The sequence below is a fragment of the Myotis nattereri genome (genome assembly GCF_964212035.1).
Source record: "Myotis nattereri genome assembly, chromosome: 10".
Taxonomy (NCBI): domain Eukaryota; kingdom Metazoa; phylum Chordata; class Mammalia; order Chiroptera; family Vespertilionidae; genus Myotis; species Myotis nattereri.
The window spans coordinates 27,991,983-28,009,353 of NC_138085.1; the positions used below are offsets into that span (position 1 = coordinate 27,991,983).

Here is a 17,371-nt window from a genome sequence, read left to right on the forward strand (position 1 = left end):
GGTGATGGGGGTCAACGCTTGAGGGCTCCCAGTATGTGAGAGGGGGCAGGCTGGGCTGAGGGACACTCCCCCCCACCACACACCCAGTGCATGAATTTCGTGCACCGGGCCCCTAGTATATATATATATAAAACCTAACATGCAAATAGACCAAACGGCAGAACAACTGAACAACTGTTTGCTATGATGTGCACTGACCACCAGGGGGCACGTGTGGAACATGGAGGGCATTGTCAGCAGGTGGCAGAGTGCGGAACATGGCAGTCATTGACTGCTGCAGGATGGTGGAGCAGGTGAGTGGGGTTGCCAGAGCAAGGTGGGGCGCCAACTACTGTCATTGGGTGGTTACTGAAAATTCTTTGCTCCCCACACCGCACTCCTGCTGGGTGCTTGCACCTGCTGCCGGCACCTAGTGCTGGCCCCAATCACTCAGCTCTGTCAGCAGGTATGGGTGGCAGGTGGTGGCTGCTGGCCCGATCACCCCTCAGGGCATCTCTATCTCCCCTTGCTCCTGAGGGGTGATTGGCACTGGCAGCTGCTTCTCACACCCGCTACTTGGTGAGGGCCCCACTCTCACCCACTGCTGGCACCGAAGCTGCCACTCACACCCACTGCCGGTGCCAGCCCTGCTCCCACATGCAGCTGGCGCCAGAGCTACCACTCGCACCCACTGCCAGCACCTGGTGCTAGCCCCAATCACCCCTGAGGGCTTCTTCACCTCCCCCTGCTCCTGAGGGGTCATCAGGGCAGCAGCCGCCACTCAAACCTGCTGACAGTGCTGGGACTGCTTGCACCTGCTGCTGACGCCGGCCCCATGCTGTCAGCAGGTGCAAGAGGGGCTGCTATAGTCAGCGCATGGGAGCACTGGCAGCAGGAGCAGGGCTGCTGGCAGACAGGGAACCAGGGGCCATGGCAGGAGGGGCTAGGCGGAGCACGGAGGATGGGCTGAGACCCGCCACTGTGCCCACTGCATTCTCGCAGCCCCTAGTTCCTTTTAAGGTACATGAATTGATGCACTGGGCCCCTAGTATACACACACACACGTGTGTGCACACATGCACACACACACATGCACACACACACATTAATTTTAGAGAGGAAGAAAGAGGGAGAGAGAGAGAGAAACATCAATGATGGAGAGAATCATTGATTGGCTGCCTTCTGCACATCTCCTGCTGGAACCTAGCCCAAAACCTGGGCATGTGCCTTTGACTGGGATCCAACCAGGGACCCTTTAGTCCACAGGCTGATGCTCTCTCCACTGAGCCAAATTGACTAGGGCAAAAACAGATATAATTTTGATTTATTCACACTGGATGGCTATTGTTGTGCAGGTTGTTGTCATTTATGTATTTCACAACCTAAATGAAAAGAGGTCAGTGCCCCTGAGTAAATAGGTATTGCATGTTATAAGAATTCTTATGGTTCACCGGTTGAAAATCTCTGGACTAAGAAATGAAATCCCAAGGCAGATCTAGTTTGGCTACCTGAAGAAAGAGGGGAGCGTTTATCTACAGACTTTATCCCTACAGAGTCCTTTTCTTGCACAGAGAGGTTTTCTTCTTCAAATTTGACACAATGTCCCTTCTCAGGGGACTCTATCCCTTGACTATAAAAGATGTCACCTCCATACTAGGGAGAGGTATGTATAGGCCTTGGGCTATTGGGTATCACCCCTAATGCCTCCTTCCAACCCCATCACTCTGGACCAAGTGCCTGGCCACACAGAGCTCCGTGTGTTTACAGGATGAAATGAGGAATCTGGAAGGACCCTCATGTGGTGTGAGTGACTTTGCATTAATCCCAATGTGTCCTGGGTGCTTGCTTCTTTGTGCCCAATGGCAGGACACTGAACCCCTTCCCTCAAGATATCCAAGTGGGTCAGTCCTGTAGAGGGAGCACAGCGGTGATGTCGTAGGCTCCTTCCGAGAGCATGGAAGAGAGCTCATGCTGATGGCCACCTGGGGCGGCTCCTCTTCGTAGGCCCAGCTGGATTTTGAACCCTAGTTCTGACTCAGGGACACCTGCTGCACATTAACCTGTGGGGGCTTCCTGATTTTACACGCCCGAGGAGGAGGCTGTGGGGCCAGCCAGGACAAGAGTGTAACGGCCATTTATGGTCCCCTGCAGCCAGGATCCTGGGGAGGTTATAGGGTGTGAACATGAGGGTGTCTTTATGTGGCCAGGTAGGCTGATGAAGTAGCTCAAAGGTGAAGACTAGGGTGATCCACTGGTGGTCACAGCCAGAAGGCTGGTAGAGGCAGTGTGGGGTCTGGTGACACATGTGGGGGCCTCACTAGGCCAGTTGCTAGGTAAGCTGTCATATTTGGGGGTCTGCATAGTGTCCTTTAACCTGCACGGTCCATCAAGGCACACTGCTGTCACGGAAGTCACCTGGCCCAATCACAGATGCCAAAGAACTTTGCCAAGGACACAAGTCTGAAAGTTGCAAAGCCACATTTCGAACATACATCATCTATAATAATAAAAGGGTAATATGCTAATTAGGCCAGATGTCTTCTGGGCATCATTCCTTCCTGACCTAGACGGGACCAGAGGGAAGCCAGCCCGGGTCCCAGGTGCTGGTAGGCAGCCAGAGGAGGGAAGCAGCCTGGGTCCCCAGAGCCAGCCAGCGGCCGGAGGAGGGAAGCCCAGGTCCCGGGTGCCAGAGGGAAGCTGGTGCCGGCAGCCAGAGAAGGAAGGCCTATTCTTGCATGAATTTTCATACACTCGGCTTCTGGTTTGAATACAGGTTTCTTGCTTTTGACACTAAACTGCTACCTTCGTGTGGATTGTCCCCAAAACAAACCAAGGAACTCTTTGAGGAGAGGATCTCAAGAAACTCAATGAAGAGAATTCTAGTGCTGGTCAGGGCTGTGGGCAACTGGGCTGGGAAACCCTCTGAGAAACCCTGGCATGGTCCCACCAGAGGAGGGGAGACTGGGACACTTACCTACCAGTCCCTCTCCTCTTGGTTCAGCAGCCTGGAGGGCTAAGGCTGACAGAGACTGGGCACACCACAGGGGCAGTGAACTCTGACAGCATTGCTCCAGCTTCCTACCTGGAAGACACACTGCGCATCTGCTAGCTCAGAGCCCTGGAGCCTCTGAGCCAGGCTCCCTTCACCGCCAATCTAGAGAAGTGATCTCGGGGCCACATGGGCAGGTTGCCAGGAGCTGGCCTTGCCAGGAGGTGCCCTGGAGTGGAGAAGCAGCTTGCACTCCTCCTCTGAGGACCTGGAGGACTGTACCCTGGCCTGTGTTTCCTGGTGTGAGGCTGGCAGGCAGAGCATATGCTGCCACTGGACCAGGAGCAGCAGAAGCTGCACAGTCTCAGGAGCCCACCCCTGCCGCACCCACTGAGGGCTTCGCTCTTAGGAATAACTGTGCTGTGCGTCATTTTGCAGCATCAGCATCCAGTCCTTGGCCCTGGGGCAGTCCCCTACAGTTTCTTTCCTCAAACTCCAGGCTGATGACTAACTTCCTGGTTTTGCTCTTGAAGGTGTGGGTGGCCCTCCTTGCTCAGGCCTGGTTTGTGATGCTCCTACCACTTTAAACATTTTTTTAAATAACAGACTTGCAATTATTGAAATGTTTGTTTTGAAGAATTAGCTGTACACATGTGGGGATGGAAGGAAGTCCTGCCTTGTGAGGGCTGCTGCCCACGGGTTCCTGCTGCCTGAGGCTCAGTGAGGCTTTCTGTGAGGAGAATGTCAGCTGCAGCAGCATGAATTGCCATACACCCTGAGCAAGGATTGCTGGGAAGGTGGTATCTTCCCAAACTCAGGTTTCTGCAGGCCTCACTGCTGGGAGGGGCTGTACAAATAGGGCCTCATGATTAGAAATCATTCTCCACACTACAGTGCACGATGCTGGCACACAGCTCACTGAGAAGTAACCGCCCCATCTGGGTGGGGGCTCTGACATGGCCATGGGCTTCCCAGGAACTCACAAGCCATAATTCCATATGCCTCCCAGCCATCGAGAGCACATTGATTTTGCAGACTTATCTTCCCACATATCAGTGAACTTTGTTCTCTGCAATGTGGTTCCTCAGACATTTAACCCATGTAGTCTTTCCATCACATTTTTACTTGTCCCCAAGATGTGAAGAAAGATGTTGGGATACTATTTTTTCCAAAAACAGTGCTGACTCCCAAGGCCCACAGGTGTTGTCCCAACCTCACCCCAACCCCCTCTGCTGAGATCTGCCTCCAGCCTCTGAGTGACCATGTTGGTGTCAGAGATTATATTTCTTCCTGGCAACAGCACGACATTCCCTGAGCTTTCATCTTTCAGGGTTCCTACAAAATTGTAGAACTGCGTCTCTTCTGCTTTTCCATTGTCAGTCATTTCCCTAGAGTTGTGGACATGGAGGAGAGTGGAACGGCTCTATTAGTAAGTACACCGGAGTGATGGGCACTGACGTGGGTGCTCTTGGGCTACTGGGGTATATGGCTTACTGGGTACAAGGCTGGAACCATGTCAAGTTCTCCCCAGAAGTCCTTCCTCACACTGACATTGGCCAAGGAGCCAAGATGGGCCCAGAGTTCTCTCAAGTTAGAAACAAAGCAGCTAGTCTCCCCTACTTGTCTGAGAGGTTCTCCCAGGGCACTTCAGCCCTGACATGGGGTGGAAGAGCATCCCTAGTCCCTTACCACAACTCCCTTTTTCTCCCCCCGTTTTCCTATTATTCATGGGAACACTTCATTCAGTCCTTTGTATATTCAACAAATATTAATGAATTCAAATAATGGTCCAGACACCATTACTGACACAAAGCACATAGTTAATGAGACAGACAAGTGTCCTAGCCAGATGGAGTTGACATGTAGGTGATAAGATCATACGTGCATTTTAATTTGCATCTCTCTGATGATTAGTGATGTTGAACACCTTTTCATGTGTCTATTGGCCATTTTTCTTTTCTCTTTGGAGAAGTGTCGATTCAGATCCTTTGCCCATTTTTTTAAAAATTGTGTTGTTTGTCTTCTTGGTGTTGAGTTGCATAAGTTATTTTAAAAATATATTTTATTGATTTTTATCAGAGAGGAAGGGAGAGGGATAGAGAGTTAGAAACATCAATGAGAGAGAAACATCGATCAGCTGCCTCCTGCACACTCCCAACTAGGGATGTGCCCGCAACCAAGGTACATGCCCTTGACCGGAATTGAACCTGGGACCCTTCATTCTGCAGGCCGGCGCTCTATCCACTGAGCCAAACTGGTTAGGGCGAGTTGTATAAGGTTTTTATATTTTTTTGGAAATGAACCCATTATCAAATGTATCATATTCACCGGAAGTGGGGAGAGTTTTTATTTTGTTGATGGTTTCTTCTGCTGTACAAAAGTTTATATCACCTCATGCCTGTCAGAATGGCTATCATCAACAAATCAACAAACAACAAGTGTGGCACGTGTGGAAGGCAACCAATAGATGTTTCTCACACTGATGTTTCTCTCTTAAAAAAAAGCCCCATTTTTTAAAATGGAACTATCTTTTGACCCAGTGATCCCACTTCTGGGAATATCTCTGAAACACAAAACACTAATTTAAAGGAATGTATGCCATTGCAGCATTATTTACAGTAGCCAAAATCTGGAAACAGCCCAAGTACTGTAGATGAGTGGGTAAAAGGCTGTGATACATTTACATCTTGGAATACTACTTGGCCATAAAAATTAAGAAAGTCTTAGCATTTGTGACAGCATGGATGCACCAGGAAATTATTACTCTAAGTGAAATAAGCCTGTCAGAAAAAGACAAATACCATATGATCTCACTTATATGTGGAAACCAATCAACAAAATAATTTAACAAACAAAATAGAAACTGAAGCATAGATACACAGAACAGACTGACAGCTGTCAGTGGGGAGGGACTTGGTGAAAAAAGGTAAAGGGATTAAGCAAGAAAAAAAATATAGAGATATGACACATAGATACAGACAACAGAATGGTGATAGGGCAGCTGGAGCAGAGAGTCAAAGGGGCAGGGGCAGGGGCAGGGGCAGGGGCAGAGGTGGGCTATGCTGAGGGATTCGGTTACTACTCTGGGTGTGATGAAGCCATTGGAGAGTTCTGACAGGGGAGTGCTATGACCACACTACACCTTTGACCTTGATGTTGGCCGGTGGACATTTCACTCCGCGGGTGAGAACAGAGGCAGGGAGACCAGGGAGGCGCTATGGCAGTACTCTGGGGAGAGAGTTAACAGTGGATTTCAGAGAGCAGAACTGAACCATGGCTGTGAGTTTACATGGAGGCACATTTTGGCAGAGAAGGCGTCGGATTGTTTAACATTTAGGGCTGACCACAATATCGGGCTTGAAGGGTAATGATTCCCTTCCATGCCATTGCTGAGGCCGAGTCTGATCCCGTCAGAGCTGGGAAGCCACAGGCCTCCCAGGTCCCTCCGGCCCACGAGTCAGTCCCCTGCGTTGGGCATAGTGCAGGTTTCAGCACCCACCATGGGCCACAGGCACACGTCCCAGCTGCTGGAAGCACCACCCAGTGGTTAAGAACAGAGCCATCTGGCTTGTAACCTGATGATGTGATTTTGGGTACATCTTGTCATCTCTCAGGGTCTCTGGTTTTTGCATAAGGAGTGAAGATTAATCCCCACTCCAGGGTTGTTGTGAGGATTAAAAGATTAATCAGGTACTTCCCTTAGCTTATCAACATGGAGTAAACTCTGGATATTGCTTGTGTAAAACTCCTGAAAGGTGTGAACGAGGTGTGGCTCTGTCAGTGACATGTCACACCTCTGTCCCCAAGGCGGTCCCAAGGAATTTTTGATTACAAAGCACTGGCCTCATCCGTGTTTCTTCACCATTGTTCCCTGGCTTCTGACCAGCTTTTGTCTCACTGGGACCCCAGAACGGCCACACCTGTGTTGCCTCCCAGTCACCCAGTGACACTCACGGGACCTCTATGCCAGACCAGTTTTCTTGACAACGTGGGCACACCCAGACCAGGAAATGACCCAGATCTTAAATGCTATTAGAAGGCTGGGAGTCCTAATCTGTTTTCTAGAGGAGCCCTTGCATGCAGTGGAGCCTATGGTTGTGTTGGTCCAGGGACAAGAGCATCTCTTTGAGCAAAGGTAACTTCTGCTGCTCAGAAGCCACATAGTGGGCAGGTCTCTCAGGGCCCTGTGTCTAGCCTTGAGGAGCCTCTGGTGCTGAGGGGTCCGGGGTCAAAAGCTCCGGGCATCAGAGGAGCTGGGCTGCTTCCATGTGTGGGTGGCTGCCTACTCCCTCTCTAGGGATAACTGTAGAATCAGGTACTGGGGGTCCTGAGACAGGGAGGGTGGTGAACAACTGCTTCTCACTGTGGGGAGTCTGTGGTCTTCTCAGGGAGCTGACTGCTGCCCGGACCAGAAGCCCAGAGATATGTGTCCTGTGACCTGGAGCTTGTGGATGTCCACAGCAGGGTCCTTAGAGATGCCTGTTTGGGTGGGGAACAGGGGAGCTGGGGGCAGAGAGACAGGCTTGCTGCCACTTACTTAGGATGCTCAGACTTGAAGTCAGGAGAACTGGTGACTTACCAGCTGTGCAGGACTAAACAGAGATGAACACACCCTCTCTAAACCCAGAAACTCATCCTTAGAAGGTGCCTGGGGGTACTCTGGAACCTCCTAGCAACCCCAGATGTGGTAGGTAGAGAGTACCCCAGGCCCATCACTGCCTGGAGAGCCAGGACCAAACAGTCCCGAAAGAGATGGGAGCTTCCACTTGGGGTTGTCTGGCCTGGGAACATGCTCTTCCATCCTCAGTCTCATATGTGCAGCTGGGACAGGATCTCAGGGCAGCTTCCTCCAAACAATTTTTCCATCCATTTCCAGGGGAAGGGCAGGGCAATGAATAATGTGTTTTTCTTCCCTCCTTCCTTCACAAGGCCAGATGATGACAACCTCCTCGCCACCATCTGATCTGCCTTATGCTCTTCACAGAAAACCTAAAGAAAAGGTGTTTGCCCCAGAAAGTAAGTGGCAAATTACAAACCAGCATGGCGGTCTCCACTGGGCCTCACCAAGGACAATAGGGCACCAGGTTCTCTCATTTGCTCAGCTACAGATGTATTTGCTGAAATACTCACATCAGGAAAGCTGCACTTGAAAATCTCAGAGCATTTAGTTCTCATCTTATGTGTGTTTAGAATTGTTTACTTATTTTGATAAAGAGGGCAAAGAAAAAGACAAAAAACCTACTGATGACCAATTTTAACATTTTTGTGGGGTTTTTTTTGTACTCAGAGACTGTCAATCAAAAAAGGACAAGTTACTCACAGTCCTTGAAAATCTTTGCGGACCATGATTTCAGATGCTTTGATTCACAAACCAGCCCCTGTCTTAGGTCCCCTCCCTTTCTCCTTAAAGCCACTCTAAGAACAGTAAATCTACCCTAGAAATTTATAAGCCAGAACTGTGGTTCCCACCCTCCAATCTCAGGAGATATGTTTTGAGATCCTCAGCAGATGCCTGAACCCACAGACAGTACCAAACCCCATATACATATATTAAGTTGTTTCCTACACATCACATCAGCACTTTACAGCTGCTCTTTGACACATCTAAATTGCCAGCATCAATACTCTTAAGCTTTGAGGTCATTGATAAGTAAAATAAGGGTGGCTGAAACACAAGCACTGTGATACCACAAGAGTCGATCTGATAACTCAGACGGTTATTGAGTGATTCCTGGGTGGGGACTGTATACAGTGAGGACACGCTGGACAAAGGGACAAATCACATCCCAGGTTGGATGGAGTGGGTGATGTGAGGTCCCATCACAACTTTAGAAAGGTATGCATTTTAAAACTTAAGAATTATTTATTTCTGCAATTTTCCTTTTAATATTTTCTGACCACAGTTGACTGTGGGTAACTGAAATCGAGGGAAGTAAAACAGGGAATAGGAAGGGGAGGGTGGGGAAACCACTGTATTACAGGACGCAGCCCAAGTCCTGAAAGTTGACATAACCTCCCGTGTGCTTTGTGCTTCCCCCGACACCTGGCAGGGCTGGGACATCCAGAAACCTTTAGTATTCGTGATCCTCTACAGATGGTGTGGGTGCTGGAGGGAGAGTCTTTAATTGCAGTTCCTTCTAGCAACAATGTCAAACCTGGTGAGTGACAATGTTTGCCTCTTAAAGGGATACCACCTCCACTGGGGATGGGGCTGACCTTGTAAGAGCTCAGCTGTGGCCTCTCCTACTTCAGGGTACCAGCTCATGTCTACAGGAGGGCAAGAAGGACAAGGTGGTTCCCTCCCGCAAAGGAAACCCTGTACCAAGAAATGAGGAGTGAGGGATGGGCAGTTCTCCTTGGCCAAAGAAAATGTCTTCAAGGAGATGGGGTTGTCCATTCAGTCAGCAGCCAACCTTTTCCTCAGAGCTTCTCTCCCTTAAACTTCATCCATTGCTATCCATGTCCTCAGATTAAATTCCTTCACCTTCCACCACCAAACTGCACACTCTTCTAGCTTGGTGTCCTCTCCTCTGGTAACAGGAGAATATGTCTTCCTCCTGTCAAGGGTCAACCATGCCTCATGAGGCTGTGGGAAGAAGTCAGTGCAACTCAGCTCTTTCCCTCCCCCTAGGATTCAGTGTTTGATCCCATCCCTCTGTCCCCTGCATATCCCACCTTTGTCTATCTATTGGGTCTTTTCTGTCACTGACAAACATGCTCTGATATAATATTTCCAAGCTTAATACTAAAAAGCTCTTCTTGATGCTCACATTTCATTCTTACCATCGTTCTGTTTTCCTATATACAACGTACCATGCTATATGCCAACCAAAGGCCAGTGTGATGAGCCCATATTGCCTTATGAATCTCAAGGTTATGCCAAATGTCACCTAAGTGAAGGAAGCCACAGGATATATAGAAGGAGCTCAGTCCTTGCCCATTTGGCTCAGTGGATAGAGAGTCCGTGCACTCACTGAAGGTTTCCAGGTTCGATTCAGGTCAAGGGCATGTACCTCAGTTGCAGGCTTGATCTCCGGCCTTGGTCAGGGCATGTGTGGGAGGCACACAATCTGTGTCTCTCTCATATCAATGTTTCTCTATCTGTGTCTCTCCTCCCTCCCACCCTCTCTAAAAATCAATGGGAAAATACCCTTGGGTGAGGATTCACAAAAAAAAGGTTCTCCTTCCAGCTGAGTGAGCCCCCCTTAAAGGTCATTCTTGGAAATCCCACACTACACTTCCACTTAGAGCTCATGGGCTACAACTGAAGGTCTGGTCAAAGTTCGCCGCAAGTGTGGTGGCGAATTTTATTTTTATTTTGGGGAAACTGGGCTCTGATAGGAAGGAAGGAAAAAGGAAATGGGTTTCCACCACCCATCTCTGATGGAGCAGTTCTACCTCCTGGCTAATTGGGGGAGCCTTCTGGGCAGATGTGGCTGGTCAGCACGGGGATGGGAGGAGCAACAGAGTGTTGGCAGGACCGGCCTTGCTGCCTCCTGGAGCTGATGCCTGTCCCCATTTCCCTATTTCCAGCTACTATTTTCTCAGTGCCATGCACAGATCCGGACATCTCTAATGAAAAAGGCAGTCCGATATACCTGGGAGTCAAGGAAGATCTCTGTCTGTTCTGTGCAGAAATTGAGGGCCGGCCTACTTTGCAGCTTAAGGTGAGTGGTTGTGCAGCTAATGAGAGAAGTACTGTGACTTTTAATTTAATTTAATATATTACTGAGTAAAAATAACATTTTTCAACCCTAGATTATTCATTGTTAGGAAAATTGACCTAGATAGTCCCCAAGCCAATACCTGCTCCCTTTGGAGTGGATGCAACACTTACTTTAATGTCAGAGCATCCTCTGAATGCCAGAAAGGACACCACAGAGGCATTTCAGGAAGGCCAGGACTGCAGCTTCTCCATTCCTCATCCTCTTCGACTGCCTCCCAGAAACCCTCTGAGATGTCGGGCACTCCCATGTGAGCTCAGGCCACTGCACACAGAGCAGGGAAGGGCAGATTGTGAGTCTGGATGCTGCAGATTTCATGTCAGTGGTCCCTACACTGAAAGCAGCGTTTACAGTCATGAAGCTCATCCTTCTGCTGTGACAGACTCTGCAATGTGCAAACCCACTGGAAACTGGGAATCTCGTGAGAATGATCTGAACCTGTGGATGGGTGCCTAGCAGGAGCCCCCACGACACAATGAGCCCCACTCTGTTCTGGGAAAGATGGTGTTGTCTCAAAGAATCAGAAGTCCCTGGTGTTGTGTGATATCAGGGTCAGCCAAGCTGTTGGGAACCGAAGCGTTGCCTGTGCTGACACCTGGCATCCTCCTCTCATCAGCCATGCTCCTCCCTGTGGGGAAAGCAGTCACTCCTGAGGCTGAGTTAGTTGAGCTCCCTCCTCCCAGTAATCCTCTCTGATAGGCCTCTTTCTGCTCCTAGAAGGAAAGCATAATGAAACTGTACGAGGAGAAGAAGGCACAGAAGTCCTTTCTCTTTCTGCGTGGCATAGAGGGCTCCACCTCCACCTTCCAGTCCGTCGCCTGCCTCGGCTGGTTCATCGCCACTTCCTCGCAGGTGGGGCAGCCTGTCACCCTCACCAACGACAGGGGCAAAACTTACAACACCAACTTCTATTTCAGTTCTTTGCAGCCTGAGCTGTGGCTGGCTGATTCTGGGACAGAGAACCTGTAGGTCATGGTAAGAGACCACCGAGCACTGCTGTCCATCCACAGCCCGCCTCATGCTCAGCACCCAAAGCCACCTCCTCTAGACATGCACTGGCACACCATGCCTCCCACTGGAATGTCGTTCCAGTATCAAACCCTAGAGTCACTTTTTACTGTTTCTTGATCTTGTCCTATTATCCACTTTGCTGTCAAGTCTAGTTAAGTCCACATACCAAATGCTCCTTGTAGACAACCATCTCCTATTCCTCCCGCCAACCCATGACCTAGAGATGTGAATTGCAAACATTGTTTTTCTTACCACTCTTTCAATATAAATACTATTTATTAATTTTATGCATGTTCTTTATAAATATTGGAAACTTACTCCCAAAGAAAAATGTAAAGGATAGGATAAATATGAAATAAAAATTTTACATGTTCATACTCATGATGAATTCTTAATACCATCCTATCTAATAAAAGAGAAACTTGGTAATTAGCCGTACATCTGCTACCCTTCCCATTGGCTAATCAGGGCGATATGCAAATTAACTGCCAACCAAGATGGCGGCCGGCAGCCAGGCAGTTTGAAGCTACCATGAGGCTTGCTTGCTTCAGTGACGGAGGAAACCAACGTTCCCTGCCTGCCTTGCTGGCCTCTGAGCTTGCAGTTTGAAACATTGTTACAAATATAGTAGCTAAACAAAACCCCAGAAACCTGCTTTCAGCCAGCCGGGATCTCAGAGCTGGAGTTGATACAATGTTTTGATTATAGAACCCAAACAAACCAGATACCTGCTTTCAGCAGCAGAGGCCTCAGAGCTGGAGCCAGAGCTAAAACTGGCCCAGAATAAAATAGAAAAAAAAGAAAAAAAGGAGCAGTTGGGAGCTTCAGTCACCTGTCAGACTGAAAACAGCCCTCAGCCTCTCACCCAGACTGTCCAGGCACCCCATGGGGACCCCCACCCTGATCCAGGACACCCTTTAGGGCAAACCAGGAAGTGCCCACCCATGCACCAGGCCTCTATCCTATATAGTAAAAGGGTAATATGCCTCCCAGCACCGGGATCAGCAGAGCCGAAAGGCCTCCCGGCACCGGAATCAGCGTGACAGGGGGCAGCGCCCAAACCCCCTGATCGCCCTGCGGCTCTGTGGGTGATAGAGGGCGGTGCCCCAACCCCCCCCCCGCCACGGGCCCTGCTCTGTGTTTGATGGGGTAGAGCCATAACCTTCCCATTGGCCCTGCCCTGAGTGTGACAGTGGCGGTGCCCCAACCCCCTGATCCGCCCTGCTCTGTGTGTGACAGGGGGCGATGCCCCAACTCCCCTATTGGCCCTCCTCTGTGAGTGACAGGGGGGAGCTCCTCAACCCCCTGATCAGCCCTGCTCTGTGCGTGACAGGGTACAGAGCCCCAACCCCCCTGATGGGCCCTGCTCTGTGCATGACAGGGTGCAGCGCCCCAACCCCCTGATTGGCCCTACCCTGAGCATGACTGAGGGTGGCATCACAACTTCCTGATCCGCCCTGCTCTGTGCATTACAGGGGCTTGCACCGCAACCTCCCCATCGACCCTGCCTTGAGTGTGACAGGGGGCGGTGCCCCAACCCCCCAGTCTGCCCTACCCTGAGCGTGACTGAGGGTGGCATCGCAACCTCCCAATCTCCCCTGCTCTGTGCATGACAGGGGAAGGCGCCCCAACTCCCCAATCGACCCTGCTCTGAGCCCGACCAGGGGCTGCACCTAGGGATTGGACCTGCTCTCTGCCACCTGGTAGCAGGCTTAAGCCAGCAGGTTGTTATCTCCCAAGGGGTCCCAGACTGCGAGAGTGCACAGGCTGGGCTGAGGGACCCCCCCCCCTGAGTGCACAAATTTTTGTGCACTGGGTCTCTAGTCTATATTATAAAAAGCCAGTGACGGTAATGCCGTAACGCCACAATGACCAAATGACTGGCCACCAGGAAGTGCATTGATGGCTCTCATGGTGTGGTAGGTCTGAGTCTCACATGATTTCACTCACTGGGCCTCTAGTTAGTTAATAATTTGACACATAGTATATATTTTGGTTAAAGGTGAATTGTTAACATATGAATGCAAATTAGCAATATAAATGCAAATCAATCCATGTTTCAAAGAATCACTTATATCAGTTGGAATTATTTTTCCAGCAACGTCTTGAAACTCATTGTATTGTCTTTGTTGTTACTTTTTAAAGTGTCTGGAAGTAGGTCAGCCATGACACTTTCTTGTTATTTTTTGGAATTTTACTAGAACCTTCAATCACAGTTTCTTTATTGGGATGTTTTTAAGCCCATTGTCCATTTTGTGAGGGTGACTTTAGTTATAGCCTGTAATGAAATTCATGACACCCATCACATATAAGCTGCAATTTACTATAATATCCTGGACATGAATGTGCGTGTAATGGGTTCTCCTCTCAGGAGACCCTGCCCTTCTTTGTACATGACAAGTGTGATCATTGCTAACTAAGTTTGCATTTCTCAGCCAGGAACAATCTGTTCCAAGACCTGTCCTTCTGGCATTACCTCCTGTTGCTTCACTGCCCAGTATTGTTGGGGATAACCCTTGAACCTCACCTTACATCCTGCTACCCTCCTTTTCCTCAGTCACTGCTGTGCTTTGAGAAGTCTTCTCTGCTGCAGCAGCCATCTCTCTCTGCCTGCTCTGGGATGCCTAGGTATGTGGGCCGATGCTCTAATCACTGAGCAACACTGGCCAGGGCTCTTGTGGCCCTCTTTAATGTCCGTTCTCCTCTGACGGAAACTGCCAAAGAGGGAGAAGAGTGCTTTCCCACTCCTCATGTTCCCTTCTGTTACACATCTGGCCTCCTTCCCCGCCCTCACCTATCTACCCAGTGCAAGGGAGCCCACACATCCTGGTGCACACCTATAGTCCTTCCCCTCTCACAGGTGCCACACTTGGTGATAAATTATGTGCTCATCCTACTTATTAGAACCTGGGGTGGTGTGGCCCAGCTGCTTCTTACCTGCCTTCCCCTGGGAGCTGACAGAACTGAAGAAAGTGTACATTGTGCTCTGCTCCTCTGCGACCCAGGTTCTCAAGGCTCATCCTTGCACGAGGAGGCTGCGACAGCCCCGCTGCCTGTCACTGGGTGTGAGCGAGTCTCATGGTTTTACTCTATGCTTCACTGGTTTGCAGAAAAGAATCCACACTCTCCAATATCAGCTTTATCAATGGTAAACTTACCACTCAACAATAAGCATTGGGCTTTGTCTTTTAAAAAACAATTTATCTTTATCATTGAAAGTATTATGGATGTCCCCCTTTGGTCCCCTTCCCCCAAGACTTTGTCTTAATCCTCAATTGGTTCATAACTCAAGTGGGAAAGACAGTGTATTTATTACCCCTCCTCTTAAACAACTAAAAAGGCCAAAAAACTGTTTTTGCTTCACTGCCAAGGTCATTGGTATCAATGGGTGTCCCACTCCAGAGAGAGACCTTGCATTGGGGCTAGCCTGAAAGGACAACACTGGTGAAGGGGAGGTTGGACATAAGCCAGGCAGCCACACGAACGCTGGCCACTCATCTGGAATATCATGACATCTGCTTGGATCTGCTGTCAGGATCAACTGTCAAGGTCCCATGACTGATTCTCACCTGTCCCTGCCCCCTCCGCCTAAACCACCAGGAAGAGCTCCGCAGATCGGCAGCATCAGGTTGCCATGAGGGAGACTGTTGCCATGTGGGTGTCTCACCGGACAAAGGAAGAGAGAGTTATTGTCAGAACTGGGGCAACAGTAATGTTTAGGAAAAATTTAAAGCAGTGTTTCAATGGGCCCAAAGCAGAGGGGATGTGTGGAAAGGGGCGGTGTCAGGTCAGAGTGTGAAAGGACCCAGGTCTGTGTTCTCTGAAGGCACAAAGCGAGGCAGACATAGAAGGCTGTGCCCAGACCGAGGCCTGGACCTGTGCTCAGGGTGGAATCGAGGCTGCTCTTATGTGTCCATGGGACTCACATTCTTTAGGCAAAAATGAATGTTTCATTTTTGTGGATATAATTCAAACACCACATTTCGGAGAGTCCATGGTTTTAAAGAACAAAGTCTCTTAGAAACTGAGAAAGTAGCAGACACTCAAAGAAGGGAGATGTTGTGGCGCGTGTGGCCCGTTCTGGGGAGAAGCCTTGCTTCCTGTTCATGTGCTGCTGGCTGTGTCTGTGTCCTGCCGTCTAGCCCGTGAACGGCTGGGAGGGTTTACGCTCTCACTGCCCACGATGTCTCTCAGTGGAGCTCCTCCTCTTATTCCCGAGTGGAACATGAAGCTCAGGAAGACCTAAGGGGCCTGGGAGAGCACACACATGCAAAGCAGACCCACCAGCAGTCATGGGCTCTCTCAGCCCACGAGACCAGGGAAGGACCCCAAGGCATTTCCAATCACCAGCTCCTCGGACCCAACCACAGGGAGGCGAGCATCACAGGTGAGTGGGTCCACGTGCTTAGAACTTGCCTTGTCCCTGCCCTGGATGAGCACCTCCCTGTCCCACTCAGGACAGCAAGCGACAAGCAGGGGGATGGCTTTGTCCTCTCTCAGAGCTCAGTGTCTCCGGGCCTGTCTGCTCCCAGAGGGCCCAAGGCCACTTCAGAGCCAAATTCTTTCGATGCCCATCTTCTCTGTCTCTAGCCCTGCTGTGAGGAGCACATACAGTCCCAGCAATCCGCTGCCCAGTGAGAAGCATCCATCCCTTCGATGCTGGCACAGGTCACAGGCACAGCAGAGCTTGGGCTCAGAGGCCCAGATCCTGGTGTGGGTCAGCGTCTTCGGCTCCTGCGGACATGGCCCCCTGTACTCTGAATGGCTCAGGGTTGGCTTCTGAGCCTTTAGCCACAAAAGCACGTGGAAGCTCCTCTTCCTGGAAAGTGGCTTCCTGGTGGAGCTTTGGGTGGGGCAGTGACAGTGCAGCACAGGTCAGACTCCTTAGAGCACAGGTCAGACTTTCTACTCAAGGAAGAAATCCCCAACAGTAAACACAAAGGTAGGAAATGACAGGGAGGATTTGTGGGACCGTCCTGAGTCAGGTCTGGGCCCTGTGCTGTCTGGTCCTGGCAGCTGCCTGGGGCCAGGGGTGGAGGGGGGCGGGGGAGAGGGAGTGATCTGAGGGCTGGATGAAGGTGTCTGATGAAGGTGTTCCACCTGCTGGTTCTGGCTCCTCGGGGCTCTTGAAGGCGGACTCAGCCCTCAGCTAGGGATCCAGAAGAGAGAGGCATGTTCTCCAGGGCAGAAGCCTGGCCTGCAGCTTTCCACATCCCCAGTGCCTGGAAAGTGTGGGGTGTCCTGGAGGTTTATGAAGATAGAGGCTCCAGCATTCCCTCCACCAGCAGAGATTAAAGGGAGTGTGGGTGCCATCCTGGGAAGCAGTGAATGGAGATTCCCACCCCACTCAGAGCACTGCTATGCTCAGGGTAGGTGGGAGAGAACCCCCAAGGTTCTGGTGACTCCACGTGCAGAAGCCTGAGGTGGGCAGAACGCTTGGACCATGGGGTTTTGCTCCAAGGGATCAGTGGGTTAAGTGATGAGACATTCAACCTGGAAAGAGTTTGGGCACAACGCAGGCCCCTCGGGGGCGCTCGGTGACAGGAGAGGCAAGTAACACTGGTGGTCACACACTGCTCAACAGCTACACACCCACCTCCTGAAATCAAAGGGACCAGCATGCCCCAGAGAGTGCGGATCCTCACCACAGCCCCTAAGAACTCTGCCT

The 17,371-nt window shown here is 50.4% G+C and overlaps 1 protein-coding gene across 1 annotated transcript; it reads left to right on the forward strand.

The window, feature by feature from the left end:
• Nucleotides 1-257: 257 nt before the first annotated feature.
• Nucleotides 258-11,661, forward strand: LOC308526412 (interleukin-36 beta-like; the record flags this gene model as incomplete). Its single annotated transcript, XM_081101529.1, has 6 exons — nt 258-293; nt 7,078-7,103; nt 7,953-7,984; nt 9,019-9,126; nt 10,502-10,635; nt 11,410-11,661. 6 exons carry the CDS (start codon nt 258-260, stop codon nt 11,659-11,661), a joined length of 588 nt encoding a protein of 195 aa, XP_080957655.1.
• Nucleotides 11,662-17,371: the final 5,710 nt, after the last annotated feature.